At 37.7% G+C, this 16,022-nt stretch overlaps 1 protein-coding gene across 1 annotated transcript in view; it reads left to right on the top strand.

The window, feature by feature from the left end:
- Positions 1–16,022, top strand: part of LOC123252056 (L-lactate dehydrogenase A chain-like) — a 42,851-nt gene that overhangs the window by 4,117 nt on the left and 22,712 nt on the right. The window contains exons 4-7 of the mRNA XM_044681417.1: positions 156–329; positions 10,812–10,985; positions 11,772–11,889; positions 12,895–13,018. Coding sequence (XP_044537352.1) covers positions 156–329; positions 10,812–10,985; positions 11,772–11,889; positions 12,895–13,018 — 590 coding nt within the window. The remainder of the gene's footprint in view (positions 1–155; positions 330–10,811; positions 10,986–11,771; positions 11,890–12,894; positions 13,019–16,022) is intronic.

The following is a 16,022-nucleotide window of genomic DNA, read 5'->3' as shown; positions in this document are numbered from 1 at the left end:
GGGAAGAAGTTTAAAGAAAACTCATATAAGTGGGTCTTATGTGACCTGGGTGGGGAAGGGGAGGTATGGTAAACCCAGGTGAGGAATAAAATTTTAGGATAAAGCACTGAAATTATTTTTAGTCTTATTCTATTTCTATTCAACATTTTCTTTAGATTTCAAAGTGACTGCAAACTCGAAGCTGGTTATTGTTACAGCTGGTGCTCGCCAGAAAGAGGGAGAAGATCGACTTGACTTGGTCCATCGAAATGTGGAAATTTTTAAGTTATTAATTCCAGAGATTATCCAGTACAGTCCCAACTGCATAATTCTTATTGTTACCAACCCAGGTCAGATTTGTTTGAATTGTTGATGGAAGCCCTTTTTCAACTCTACCCTTACTAGAGAAAGATAATTTGGGGGGCAGCTGGGTAACTCAGTGGATTGAGAGCCAGGCCTAGAGACAGGAGGCCCTAGGTTCAAATCTAGTTGTGTGACCCTGGGCAAGTCACTTAACCCCCATTGCCTAGCCCTTACCACTCTTCTGCCTTGGAACCAATACATAGTATTGATTCTAATATGGAAGGTAGGGATTTGAAAAAAAAAAAAGATAATATGAACTTTGTATTCTAAAATTAGGTATATCCAATTTAATTGTTTTCTAATTTGCGATGTGTAACTGGAAATGGATGAATAGACACTGGAACTATGATTTCATTAGTAGAGAGATCTCTCTCTTTTTTTGTTATTAATTTATTTTTATTTTTTTATATTTATTTTTTAGAAAAGTTAACGTGGCATGATTCATGCTCTTACTTTCCCCTTCACCCCCTGACTCCCCCCCTCCCCATAGCCGCTGTGCATTTCCACTGGTTTTAACATGTGTCATTGATCAAGACCCATTTCCAAATTGTTGATAGTTGCATAGGTGTGGTAGTTTCGAGTCTACATCCCCCAATCATGTCTACCTCAACCCATATGTTCAAGCAGTTGCCTCTCTTCTGTGTTTCTACTCCCGCAGTTCTTCCTCTGAATGTGGGTAGCGTTCTTTTTCATAAATCCGAGGAAACTCTCTTTTGAGGAGATTTCCTCTGATAATATTAGCTGAGACCTTCCCTAAAGCATTGAGAGTTTAAGGAACTTGCCCAGGGTCACACAATCAATAGACTTTCTTGGCTTAGAGTCTGGCTTTCTATCCACCTTGCTGAACTTTTTCTCTCAAAATAAAGATCCTGCTAGAACTTGAATGAATGAATGAATGAATGAATGAATGAATGAATGAATGAATGAATGAAAAAGCATTTTAAGCATTTAGTTAAGCAAAGCTCTGTGCCTAGTGCTGGGATACAAATATAGAAGAATGGAGACAGGGTCTGCTCTCAAGGTATTTGCCTTCTAATGGATGAGATAACTCATAGAGGAAATTTCAGTTACAAGTTTGATGGAAAGACCCAAGGTCTTCAGGATGCAGTGGCAAAACATCTTCTTTAATGTCATTTCCACTAATTAAATCATACCTGTTTCTAATTTTAAACTATTAGATAGTACCAAGGTCTTTGATGTTGATTTTTTTTTTCTGGGACTTCTGATTACTGTTTAACTGATAACTGATAACTCTGGTTACTGAGGAAGCAGAGACCTGAGATCTTACCTAAGCAGTTGATAGGTCTCCTCTCTAAAGAGGTTATTTCTTGGGTTGAGGGCTGTAGAGACTGACCTGAAACTGCAAACTGGGCACTAACATTCTCAGGGCTTTTGAGCTTACCTGGCTTTCATAGCAATTGGCCAATGGGTGTCACTGGTGTTGATGTGAATGGAGCCCATTTACTAGATAGACCCTGGAACCAACTAAGCCACAGAGCCAAAGAAATAGAAGCATACTATCATTTGTTGTATTCAAATGTGCATGAAATGGCTGAAAGGAGCCTTTTTTGTGGAACCATTATACTATGAGGTGTGATTACAAAGTCAATTCATTTCTGTTTAATTCAGTTTGATAACATCAGGTATCTACTATGTATAAGGCACTGTGCTAGGCATTTGGAATGTAGAGATAGCTGCAACATGTGTAGATTTTCTAGGAGCTTCTTATTGAATGATGAAGCTTTAACACTTCTCATTGTATGTATAGGGAAGGGCATTGTTTTTTTAAAACATTTATTAATATTCGTTTTTAACATGGTTACATGATTCATGCTCCCACTTTCCCCTTCAGCCCCTGCCCCCCCCCCCCGTGGCCGACACACATTTCCACTGGTTTTATCATGTGTCATTGATCAAGACCTATTTCCAAATTGTTGATAGTTGCATTGGTGTGGTAGTTTCGAGTCCACACCCTCAATCATGTCCACCCCAACCCATGCGTTCAAGCAGTTGTTTTTCTTATATGTTTCCTCTCCTGTAGTCCTTCCTCTGAATGTGGGTAGCATTCTTTACCATAAATCCCTCAGAATTGTCCTGTGTCATTGCATTGCTGCTAGTACAGAAGTCCATTACATTCGATTTTACCAAAGTATATATCAGTCTCTGTGTACAGCGTTCTTCTGGCTCTGCTCCTTTCATTCTGCATCAATTCCTGGAGGTCTTTCCAGTTCACCTGGAACTTCTCCAGTTTATTATTCCTTTGAGCGCAATAGTATTCCATCACCAGCATATACCACAATTTGTTCAGCCATTCCCCAATTGAAGGGCATGCCCTCCTTTTCCAGTTTTTTGCCACCACATAAAGCGCAGCTATAAATATTTTCGTACAAATCTGTTTATTTATGATCTCTTTGGGGTACAAACCCAACAATGGTATGGCTGGATCAAAGGGCATTGTTTTTGGAGACTGAGGACCTGGTTTCTAGTACTTGTGGTGACGTCAGACAAGCCACTGAATTTTTTGAGGCCCTATTTTTCTTATCTTTAAAATGAGGAATTTGGAATAGAAGATCCTTCCAGACCTGGAACCTTAGATGGATTAACCAACTCAAATAGAGACAGAAGATGAGGGCAAGAAAGGGTCAGGAAAAGTGACATAAGGAATATGAAGAGAGGAATCTTTTTAAGCTGTGAGATTGGAGTAGAAAAGTTCTCAGAAGAGCAGGCGTCTTATTTCATATGAAGTAAAAGGGGATTTTGGAGGCCATGTAGTCCAAAGCCCTCCTTCTTGTCCCTCCCACACCCAGAGAGAAAGCCAGAAATACAATACCCATTATACTATGAAGTCAATGCAAAACAGTTCTGCATTAACCATGTTCCAAGAAAAAATAAAAAAACAAGAAAGGGGGAAAAATGTGCTTAAATTTGTACCATGGGCCCATTAGTTCTCTATTTAGAGTTGGATAGCATTTTTCACCATTATTGTCTTTCACAGTTTATTTATTTTTTAAAACCTTATCTTCCATCTTAGAGTCAATACTGTATATTGGTTCTAAGGCAGAAGAGCGATAAGGGCTAGGTAATGGAGGTTAAGTGACTTGCCCAGTGTCACATAGTTAGGAAGTGTCTGAGGTCATATTTGAACCCAGGACGTCTGGTCTCTGGGCCTGGCTCTCAATCCACAGAGCTACACAGCTGCTGCCACACAGTTGCTCCCCCCACCCCCCACCTCCATTTTTTATTTTTATATTATTGCTGTCACTGCATAAATTGTACTCCTAGTTCTGTTCATTTCACTTTGCATAATGTATATGTTTTCCCAGGTTTTTCTAAAACCACTGCCTTCATGAATTTTTAAGCCCTTATCTTCTATTTTAGAATTGCTAGTATTTGTTCCTAGGCAGAAAAATGGTAAAGGCTAGGAAACTGGAGTTAAGTGACTTGCCTAGGGTCACACAGCTAGGAAGTATTTAAATCAGATTTGAATCCAGAACCTCCTGATTCCAGGCCTTGCTCTATCCACTGAGCTACCTAGCTATTCCCCCTTCCCCCATCCAAAGCATTTCTTATACCACAATAGTATTCCATTTATTCAGCTATTCCTTACCCTAATTTTAGAAATGAGAAAACAGACTTGAGTTAAGAGGAAGTAAATGATAGAGATGAGTCTTAAAGGAAAGGAAGGACTTCAGTAGACAGATGGATGATATGGTGAGTGATCTGAGCATTTCACTTTATTAAGTAATTCATGATAATTGCCTAACAAATCAGGACTAGTTCTCTTTCTCAGCTTAGGGCTGAACTCCCAAATATAGACTTTATACATTAAAAACAATTGGATTAAAGATTAGGGACTTTCCAAGTTGGAAGGGGGAGAGTGAATAGATGAAGTTCCCTGAAATCAGAGAGAGACGTGTCCTACTCACCCAAAATGTCTGTAAACAATCAAAGAACTATTGAAACAATAACTGATTGATCAGCATGGGGCCAGTTTTCAGACAAGACATATGGATCACTTCAGGAGTACTATTGTGAGAATTCATGCATCAACCTTTGGATCTGATTGGATTTCTGGTCAATTTAACTTTGGTGCTTAGTTAAAGGTCTAAAAATAGCAGGGAAAGGTAGTTCAGCTTCCCAGCTATGTAAAGCTAGTTTCAAGTAATTCAATAAGGTTTTTGCCCCAATCCCACAATTGAATGAAGTTTTCTCACAAGATATAAAATGAACTAGACTCATAATTGAATAGAAACTAAGCTAGCTCCAGAATTAAGTCATAAGATGGAGTCAGTATGGTTCACTCAATTCCCACAAGTGATCATTTGCTGGCTTAATCCCCTGTTATTATTAAAAATGATGGAGGGGCAGCTGGGTAGCTCAGTGGAGTGAGAGTCAGGTCTAGAGACAGGAGGTCCTAGGTTCAAACCCGGCCTCAGCCACTTCCCAGCTGTGTGACCCTGGGCAAGTCACTTGACCCCCATTGCCTACCCTTACCACTCTTCCACCTATGAGACAATACACCGAAGTACAAGGGTTAAAAAAAAAATGATGGAGGCCGAGATTAAGAGGGAGAATAGTATTTTAATAAAAGCCATGCTGATAGAGATAAATCATTAGACCATGCGCCTGTAAGTATTCAAACTGCTGCATAAGTCATTTTACCTTTCGTATCTTCGCACACTCAGGTAACTACAGAGCCCGCCCCTCCTGACTCCAGGAGTCTTATTCCCTCTCTTACATCATCACGCTTCCTGTGTGCCATGAGGAGTCATGGGAAATGTAGTTTTCCAAAGTCCCCTAAAATGTCCACAGCAAGTTTGTCATATAATCTACATACCTTAATGCTCAAATGAGCCCCAAATACCTCTAAATAGAACCCCAAGTGATTTTAACTAACACATTACTCCCCTGAGATCCAGTGAGAAAGACTGGTCTTTTTCGGTGGATCTTAAACCAAAAGAAAAGAGGATACAAGCTAGCTGCATTGACAAAAAGCCAATTTGGGGCAGTCCCCTATTGGCATAAGAGTGTACATTCAAAATAAATACATTCAACCCCCCAAAGTTCAAATTCGCCATGTCTCGAAATTCACTCTGGATCTTTTGGTTCAGTGTGTGGTCTCTGCATGCATCTTCATGGTGTCTTCTAGATTCTGGGAGGTAATCTTCTGTTCTAAATTAGGGTCAAATTCAAGTCCAAATTTACAGAAATAACATAGTCACCCAGAGGAGAACAACTTTACATTTCCCCCCTGAGGAAAATACAGGGATACACATGGGAATCACACAGGAATACATGGTCAAGGCATAAGGTATATGAATAAATTCTCAAAACATCAAAAAGTCCAAAGAAAAATAAAAAGGAAAAAAAAGGAAAAAGAAAGAAAAAATAATCTCTGAGGAAAATACAGGATATATAAAAAAATGTGAAAGGAAAAAATTCTAGGAACAAGAAAGAGGGAAAAAAAAAATTCACAAATCAAAGCAGGTTCCTGTAGCAATCCATGTCCCATAAGCTTTGCAACAACAATCACTCACTAACCCAATTTAGCAGCCTGGATTACAGTAAGTTGTCACGTCATAAAAGAAATGGAAAAAAGGAGACTAGATCTCAAGACAAATAGGAAATAGCATTTCCCGGCGCAATACCTTTCTTCACTTCAGAGATAATGGAACCAGAACAATCGATGTTGAGTACCTGATATCAAGTGCGGTACAAGGAAGTCCTATGTCTTAACATATGCTAAGCGTCGCAACCTTGAGTCTCACACAGGATCAAGTCTTTACATAGAATGTCATCAATCCCTGTAGGATTAGTTCGGTCTCTTTCTTTTATGTGCTCATTTGCACTTTGTAGGTCAAAACTCTGTCTCCTTTGTGGTCCAGTTTTCCTTAGATTAGACATAGTCATTGAGCAAAAGTCTCATAATAGTTAAATAACTAGTGGCAGGTTTCTATACTCCAAAGCTTTTTGAGTATAAATTCATATGCTAGGCAAATGGGCATCTTAGCTTATTCTTATTGCAAAAATCAAAACAGTCAAGAGTCTATTTAATGCTGGTGATGTGCTCCAAACGTAAAAAATGAGAGAAAAGAAGGAAAAAAAATCAAATACTGTATTGCACATGTAGGAAGAAAAACCAACAAAAAAATGTGTAGTTTTTACACAATCACAGAGGTAAAGAATAGAGGTTAATTTTCAAGAGATAAGAGATTTACACAGTGTGAGTGCAAATGAGGTAGACAAAGTGATGTGGGTGCAAATGAGGCATATAAAGCAATAATACATCCAAAAAAGTACAAAAGGAATGACAAAAGGCATAAAATGTTTTGAAAGGCACATCAGGTCAATATAATAGCAGTGTCTTCTCAATTCAATTCAATTATTCAAGACAATTCCAAAGAACACATAAAATAATTATCCACCTTGAGAGAACTATTGAACTCTGGGTATAAGACATATGTTTTGCATGATTTCAAAGTATAATTGATATAATTTTCCTTGGCTTCATAGTGGGTCAAAGGATAAGCAGTTTTTCCAATAAAGTAATCATAGCCATCTATAGTTAATGTGAAAAAAATGCTCTAAATCTCTATTGATTAGAGAAATTGGACAAAATAGCCCCTAATAATTGCTTTTATTTCTCCATTAGTTGTGAATTCATATTTTTCATTTTTTATATTAGTAATTTGGATTTTTCTTAATCAAATTAGCTCATAGCTCATCTACTTTTTTTTTTCCCTCAACAAAACAAAACAAAACACCCTGGGGGGGGGCAGCATTGTGGCTCAGTGGATTGAGAGCCAGTCCTAGAGATGGGAGGTCCTAGGTTTAAATCTGGCTTCAGACATGTCCTAGCTGTGTGACCCTGGGCAAGTCACTTAACCCCCATTGTCTAGTCCTTACCACTCTTCTGCCTTAGAACCAATATACAGTATTGATTTCTAAGATGGAAGGCAAGGTTTTAAAATAACAACAACAATTTTAAAAAACTTTAACTCTTAGTTTTGTTTATTTAATTTTTTAACTTCTAATATTGTTAATCTCTAGTTTGATTTTCTATTTTGGTGTTTAATTGGAGATATAAGATTTTTTGATTTTTTTTAGTTTAGTTTTGTTTTTTAGCTGCATGACCAATTTGCTGATCTGCTTTTTCTTCCTTTGATAAAAGAGATTATTAGAGTTTAGATAAAGTTTTCTGATTACTACTTTGCCTGAATTCCACAAATTTTGATGTTTTCTTACTATTGCCATTTTCTTTAATGAAGTTATTGATTATTTCTATAATTTGTTCTTTGATCCACCCATTCTTTAGGATTAAATTAGTTTTTAATTAATTTTTAATCTTTCTTTCAAAGGCCTTTTATTCAATACAATTTTTATTGCATTATAGTCCATAAAAGAGGTTAATATTTCTACTTCTATTGTTTGTAAGGTTTTTGTGCCCTAATAAGTGGTCAGTTTTTGTGAAGATACCATGTACAGCTGAGAAAAGAATACATTCCTTTCTATCCGTTCATTATTATTCAAAGGTTTATCATATCTAACCTTTCTAAAATTCTACTCAGCTTCTTAACTTCTTGGGGTTTTTAATGGTTAAATTTATCCAGGTCCAAAAGGGGGTAAGGTGAGGTCCTCCACTATTATAGTTTTTACTCTTTCTTCCTATAACTCATTTGACTTTTCTTTTAAGAATTTAGATGCTTTGCCATTGATACATATATACTTAAGATGATATTCATGTCTCTGGTACTTTTGAGCAATATGTAATTTCCCTGCTTCTCTCTTTTAATTTTATCTGTTTTTGCTTTTGCTTTGTGATATCATGATTGTTAATCCTTGCCTTTTTTATGTTAGCTGAAGTGTAATAGATTCTGTTTCACCCCTTTATTTTAACTCTGTGTTTATCTTTTGGATCCATATATATTTGTTGTAAACAACATATTGGATTCTGGTTTTTAATTCATTCTACTATTCTCTCATCACATTCACTTTCACAGTTAGGATTGTTAATGTGTGTTTCTCTCCATCCCATTCTCTTATTCATATCTTTCTCTCTCTCTTTCCCTAGCCCATCCCTTTTTATTTTATTTTATTTTATTTTTTTTAAGCCCTTACCTTTCGTCTTGGAGTCAATACTGTGTATTGGCTCCGAGGCGCAAGAGTGGTAAGGGCTAGGCAATGGAGCGTGCCCACTCCCTTTTAAAAAAAGAGTACTTGCTCATGACTAATGCCTCCTTTAATTTACCATCCTTCTTATTTTTCCCTTTTCCTTTAACCCCTTTCCTTTCAATTTGTCTGTTGAGTAAGATATATTTCTATTCCCAACTCTGTGTAGGTATTCTTCTCTACTTTAATGACAGAAAGGTTCAGTTGTTATCTACTCTTCTCTCCTCCCTCCACTGTTCCCTCCTGTGGTTTAAACTACTTTTTTGTACACTCCATTTATGTGAGAGAATTTCCTCCATTCCTCCCCTTTCCCATTAAATTCCCACCATTCCCTTACTTTCTCAGTATATTCCTCTTCTCCACCTTCATTTTTCTTTTGAGGTCATCCAAACACAACAGAATCACACACATGTCCTCTGTCTTTTACTGTTTCTCTTGACTTCTGTACTTATATGTAAGGTTTTCTGCTTATCTCTTGTTTTTTCATTATGAACGAAAGGTTCATTTTTCCCTTATAAAATTATACTCCATTTTGCTTGTAGATTGTAAGACCATATCCTTTGCCTTTTGGAGTAACCTATTCAAAATTATCTGCTTTTTTTTATGGCGATGGTTGTTAAATTGTGTGATCCTGACTGGTTCAATGGCACTTAAATTCTTTCTAGTTACTTGCATTATTTTAATTTTACCTGAAAGCTCTAGATTTTGGCTATAGTATTCCTGGGAATTTTCTTTTGACATTTCCTTCAGGAGATGCTTGGTATATTCAATTTCTTCTTTGCTCTTTGTTTTTAAGAGATCTGGATAGTTTTCTTTTTTTTTTTAATTTCTTTTTTTTTATTTCTTTTTTTTTTAACCTTTCCCTTCCATCTTGGAGTAATTTAAATATTCCTACTGAAATCTAGTTTGTTGTTGTTCAGTTGTGTCTGACTTTTTCTTGAGGTTTTCTTGGCAAAGATACTGGAGTGGTTTTCTCCAGTTCATTTTACAGATGAGGAAACAGAGGCAAACAGGGTTAAGCAACTTGTCCTGGATCACACAGCTAGCAAGTGTCTGAGGCCTGAAGAAGAGTCTTTCTGACTATAGGCCTAGTGCCTATGCACTACACCCACCTAGCTGCCTAAAATCTAGTTTAGGAAGAGCCACAACCAGAGTGAGGCAATTGGGGCTCTCCCCAAGGTGCTGAAATTTAGAGAGCAATGAGAGTAGTTATTTTCCTTTGGTTGGTTGAAACAACTGAGTGTAGCACCTAGTTAGTAAGAATAATTATTTGTTATTCTTGGATTCTTCCCTTCTTTCCCCTCCTTCCTTCCCATTCCCTGCATCCCAGGTAAACTCATGCCAGTTTATTCCATCCTAGTCTCTCTCCATTTTGTGCTGTAAGAGGGTCTCCTATCTCCTTACCATGGGAACTGCCCTGGGTCACCCCCTCTAAGAGAATTGTCTCAGTTGATTCAAGGGTGTCTTTCCAGCTGTTTCCCTCAGATACATTATGTAATGGTTTTTTTAGCCTGTAAAATTGCTATGTACGATTCTGAGTGTATACTATTTAATTTAGCAAACCTTCTTTATATAAGTGTCAAGGTAAAACTCAATCCAACTTCATTCAAGTTATCACAAATTACAAAATGATTGGGTTTACTCTATTATTTCCATTTAAGTTACCAGAATAGATTTTGAGATTTGGTTTAAAAAATTAAGACTTCATTTACCTTAAGAACTCAAAACTGTCCATTCTAAAAGGGCTTACTTTGTGGTTCGCTTTCTTTAACAGGACTGGCTGGGCTTAATAGTGACTTTGTTAACAAATGCCTCCCCATCCTTTTTTTTAGTTCTTTGTGGAAAATCTTATTGTACAGCCAGGCTTGAGGGGGTATCATGTATTATTTCCATCTGTCATTTCTGGAGATTTAATTTCCCTTAAATGAGAAACACTTGTAGTTGAATATAGACCTATTCTTTTCTCTTTAACACAAGTGCTTTATTAATCTCAGTTTAGAGAAGCAAAAAAAGTAACAGTTAAATGTTGTACCACTTTCCTCAGGGGGCCTTTCCTGTTGCTGGTATATTCCCATGCAAGGTTACCTTGGATCTGCTTTGTTATATCTTGATTATGTACCTGTATGTATATATACCGTCTCCCTCATTAGATTGTAAGCTCCATGAAGCCAAGGTCTTGTTTGACTTTTATCTTTGTGTCCCCAGCTCTTAGCCCATTGTCTGGCACATAGTAAGCACTTAAATTCTTATTTTTTGCTTGCTTGATAACTTTTTCAAGCTTGAATTTTTTTTCTTCTCAGTGGATATTATGGCTTATGTTGCCTGGAAGCTAAGTGGTTTTAGCTCATACCGTGTCTTTGGAAGTGGCTGCACTCTGGACACTTCTCGTTTTTGTTTCTTCATTGGGGAGAGGCTGGGTATCAGTGCCCGTAGTTGTCATGGGTGGATCCTTGGAGAGCATGGCGACAGTTCTGGTAAGTCTAATGCACTATCCTTATAGGCTTTGTGAAATTAATTTTGGCCAGGAATTGATCTATATCAGATCTCATCATACATAAGCCAAATCTACAATTCCCTGAAGAATTACTGTGTAGGTTATAGTAAGCACTTAAATTCTTATTTTTTGCTTGCTTGATAACTTTGTGGTTCCCAAAGATCAGCAGCTCAAGTTAGGCAAAGCCAAAGGATCAATTTTTGATCAGAGACATACATAGAAAATTAATGGGAAGGGAGCTCAGTGATAATTCCACAGGCACTAAGAACCTATGGGGTACAGAGCCTAATCAGGCATGGAGTGGGAGTGGGATATAAAGTAAGACTTAGCAATAAAGGAATATATTAATATCTTTTACCAAATTGACAGTGAATCATGTTTTCCTAGTCTCTTCAACTAGAATCCAGAAAAAAGTTCCTGGACAAAAGAACTCATGGGATGTAGCCCGACTTATAAGTCCTATAGGGCTTTAGAAGAGTGTATGAAGGAAAAAGAGGATAAAAATAATTCATGGTTAGGACTTGAAAACAACCAGATCTTATTGCTAGCAACTCAGAAAAAGAACTGTATGCTGTTTTCCAGTGCTTCAGGTTTTCACCTTAGGGACAAAATACCTGCACGACTTTCAGCAATCCTAGCATAAGTTCTCTGGAGGAAGAGATAGTACTGTACTGTTAGTACTCAGGACTGTTAAGACAATTATTACAGTATTTGGGAAGGAATGACTAACTTGATGTTAGGGAATAAGTATATTCTTTTCTTTTAGTGCCTATTTGGAGTGGGGTGAATGTTGCTGGTTTTCCTCTGAAGACTTTGAATCCAGACATTGGAACCAGTAATGACAAGGAGCAGTGGGAAAATGTCCATAAAGCTGTGGTTGCCAGGTCAGGTTCTTTACTTGAGCAGTTGGCTTTTAAAAATGAATTCTGCTTCCAACAGCATCTACATATATAGTTTCTCTTGTCTTCAAAATTCAGAAGCTGGAGACAAGATCACTTTTCTTAGTAAGGTGGGCATTAAAGCTGTTATTGAAGTAAAGAAAATGAATGTAACCAACCCCAGCAAAGAATTTCTAGGACAATTCTCAGATAATGACAATGATAGAGTTTTGTGACATTTTTGTCAGATAATTTGTTACTGTGATGGTTGAACCCTTCATAACCCTTCTTTGGCAGGAGATAGAGTAGCAGACTAGAATTGGTTACGAGATACTGAGTACTTAAGATCAGGTTTCATCTGAAAAAGGGGGGGGGAAGAGGAGAAAACAATAAAGAACAAGAATTATAGCTGCTGCTTCTAGGTAATGGGAAAATTGACCTCCGAAGGGCAAAGACTATTTGCACAGTGAATAGAACTCATAGGGATTGATGCAAAAGGCACCTCTCCTTATGTTATAGAAGAAACCTAGCGAGAAACTTGAGGATGTGATAAAGAGATAGTCCAGGGAGGAACCAAAGAGGCCAGTGCCTTCATATAGCATAGGGAATGAGGGTCTCTGTAGAAAAGTTATACACCATTTTTTCTACTTTTATTTTGGGGGCTTCTGTTTGGACTTCGGCTTAGACACATGGGTTTCTGTTTTTGTTTCTGCTTCTTCCTCAGTTGCTGCTGTTAAAGGCTAAGTAGTAGGCTTGGACCTACTAGTCATGGCTATGGCTGATGTGGAGGCAACTGGGAAAGTCCTGAACTTGATATTCAAGCATCATGGGCTCTCTTGGGTTTAGTAGTTACGGTAATTTTGGTATACGCTCCTGCTCAGTTACAGTTAGTGGGCTCTAATAAAACTTATGTATAATAATAGTTTAAAAAAGAATAATAATAGTATTTGTTTTTTAAAGCTGACTTCATGGGAATTTGATTTATTTATTTATTCCTGCTTCCAATTTCAGTGCTTATGAAGTGATCAAGATGAAGGGCTATACCTCCTGGGCTATTGGCTTGTGCGTGGCAGACCTGACTGTCAGTATTATGAGAAATATTAAGAAGGTACATCCAGTTTCTACCTTGATTAAGGTAAACCATCATATTTAATTCTTTTAATGAACTTTTAGAGTACATTTGGTGTATATTTCCATGTGGGCAAATTTAGACTGTTAGGGGTAAATATGGCTAATCTTTTGGGATCAGTGTTACAAGGCAAATGCCATACTGTTTCCTCAAAATGTTTGTTGATGTTGTCAGGACAATTTTTTGTTTGGAAGGACCTTGAATCATAGATCCTTAGAAAGATAGAGCTGGGAGGGATAGCAGTGATCATCTAGCATAAACTCAGTCTTTGATAGATGTGGAAATTGATCTTCAAAGAAGAGAAGTGACTGGATTAAGTGGCAAAGCCAGGTCTCCTGAATTCTTTTTTTTTTTTTTTTTAACCCTTACTTTCTGTATTAGAATCAATACTAAGTATTGGCTCCCTTGGAGTAAGGGCTAAGCAATTGGGATTGTGACTTGCCCAGGGTCACACAGCAAGGAAGTTTTTGAGGCCAAATTTGAATCTAGGACCTCCTGACTCTAAGCCTGGCTCTCTATACACTAAGCTACCTAGCTGCCCCTTTCTATATTCTTTATGTGACTTCTGATTCCCACAAGAGCAGAGTTCATAGATAATCAATATTTCTTTCCATAGTAAATGACTATTAGAGTGTAATAGAGGTCTTGTCATTCAATTTAACAAGCATTTATTAAACAACTATTATATATGCAAGGCATTGTCCTGGAGATATATTGACAAAAACTGAAATCTATTATCTAGGAGCTTATATTCTCTGGAGGGAGGGGGAAGGGGTAGGAATGACAATAAAATAAATACAAGTTAATTTGGGAAGAGAAAGCCCTAGTAGCAGCAGAGATCAAAAAAGATTGCAATTCTTAAGAAAAGTGAGCTCAAAAAATAGATAAGACGGGTTAGGATCAAGTGCACTGGTGGGAGGAATTATTTTTGGCAAAATGAAGGCCTACCTAGTCATTAAAAATTGGAGCAAAGAAGGAGAGAATAGAGTATGATAAAGAGGGGTTTTGAGTTTTGCAATGTGAGAAAAGTGGGAGGGGGCAGCTGGGTGAGAGCCAGGCCTAGATGGGAGGTCCTGGATTCAAATCTGGCCTCAGACACTTCCTAGCTTTGTAACCCTGGGCAAGTGACTTAACTATTGCCTAGCCCTTTTGCCTTGGAACCAATGCATAGTATTAATTCTAAGATAGAAGGTAGGGTTTAAAAAAAATGAGTGGAAGTTTTATAGGAGGAAACAATATGGAATTGCTATTGTGGAATATGTATGATAAATTTACAAAACAATAAAAGGACTGTTAGGTAGCAGTGAGAGTCTCATTTGAGACATCATAGATTTGTGGTTAACACAGTAGGCATGGTTTTATGATTTTCTTGATGTAGTTTAGCAGAATATGAGTAGAAGAGGACGGACATGATGGGAAATAACCCAGGGATGGTGTTTATCAAGGCTTGATTAGCAAGTGGAAAGAGGGGCAAGAGATATAAGGTTAGATAATAGCGTAAGGTGGAAGTGTTTAGCTGTAAGATCAAGCCTGCGAAGGGAGGGAAGAAAAGTGGAGCAGAGATGATAGAATGGAAGAGGGAGGTATGGAGGGAAGAGATCCAACCACAAAGATTCAGAATAGACTTAGAGAGGGTGAAGGAGGAGAGACTGATGTAGAGGAGGTTGTGATCTGAGAAGGGAAATGCTCTAGTTTGATCTGCTCTCTCTCTCCCTCTCCCCTACTCCCTCACTCCTTCCCTCTCTCTCCCCGTCTCTCTCCCCCTCTCTCTCCTTCTCTCTCTCTCTCTCTCAAAATCAGAATGATACTAATTATTGCTGAGGTCTACCTAAGGTAAGCAATAACCTTTTTTTTATTAGACATTTATTAATATTCATTTTTAATTTGTTTACATACTTTATGCCCCTACTTTCCCCTTCACCCCCCGCTCTCCCTCCACCCATGGCCAACGCACATTTCCACTGGTTGTAACAAGTGTCCTTGTTCAGGGTCTATTTCCCATTCATGTCCGCCTCAGTCCATGCATTCAAGCAATTGTTTATCTTATATGTTTCCTCTCCTGCAGTCCTTCCTCTGAATGTGGGTAGCATCTTTACCATAAATCCCTCAGAGCTGTCTTGTGTCATTGCAGTGCTGCTGGTACAGGAGCCCTTTACATTTGATTTTACCATAGTTTATCAGTCTCTGTGTACAATGTTCTTCTGGCTCTGCTCCTTTCGCTCTGCATCAATTCCTGGCGGTCTCTCCAATTTGCATGGAATTCCTCCAGTTTATTATTCCTTTTAGCACAATAGTATTCCATCACCCGCATAAGCAATAACCTTTTAAAAATTTAATATTCTCTTTTGCTTTACATTTCCCAGTCTATCCCCTCACCACTTTTCTATCCAGAGAATCATTTCTTATTGTTATGACTAAACGAAGAAAGAAGAAAAAGTTGAAAACAAACTAATGAATAAAGTGAGTCTGTGCCATTTGACATATCCATTATCCTCTTCTACAAAAAGGGAAGGGGAGATGTGACTTTTTGATTTGGGGATAAGCTTGTTCATTATTATTGTAAAGCATTCAGATTTTTTTTCTTCCCTTTACCTTATTGTATATATTATTTTCTTGGTTCTGCTTACTTCACTTTGCACCAGTTCATTTATGTGTTCCTGTGCTTCTTTAGTTATATTAATCATTACCCCCGTAATAATTTATTACATGTGTGTGCCACAATTTGTTTAGCCCTTCCACAGTTAATGGATAATTATTTTGTTTCCAGTCCTTTGTTATTATAAAAAGTGCTACTATAAAAATTTTTTTCCTCTTTTACTTATTTGTTTGTTTGTTTGTTTGTTTTTAGTTCTTTAAACCCTTACCTTCCCTCTTGGAGTCAATACGGTGTATTGGCTCCAAGGCAGAAGAGTGGAAAGGGTGGGCAATGGGGGTCAAGTGACTTGCCCAGGGTCACACAGCTGGGAAGTGTCTCAGGCCGGATTTGAACCTAGGACCTCCCGTCTCTAGG

This window comes from Gracilinanus agilis, chromosome 6, assembly GCF_016433145.1.
Source record: "Gracilinanus agilis isolate LMUSP501 chromosome 6, AgileGrace, whole genome shotgun sequence".
Taxonomy (NCBI): Eukaryota; Metazoa; Chordata; class Mammalia; order Didelphimorphia; family Didelphidae; genus Gracilinanus; species Gracilinanus agilis.
The sequence above is the reverse complement of the archived record's forward strand: the minus strand, read 5'-3'. Positions and strand labels throughout refer to the sequence as shown.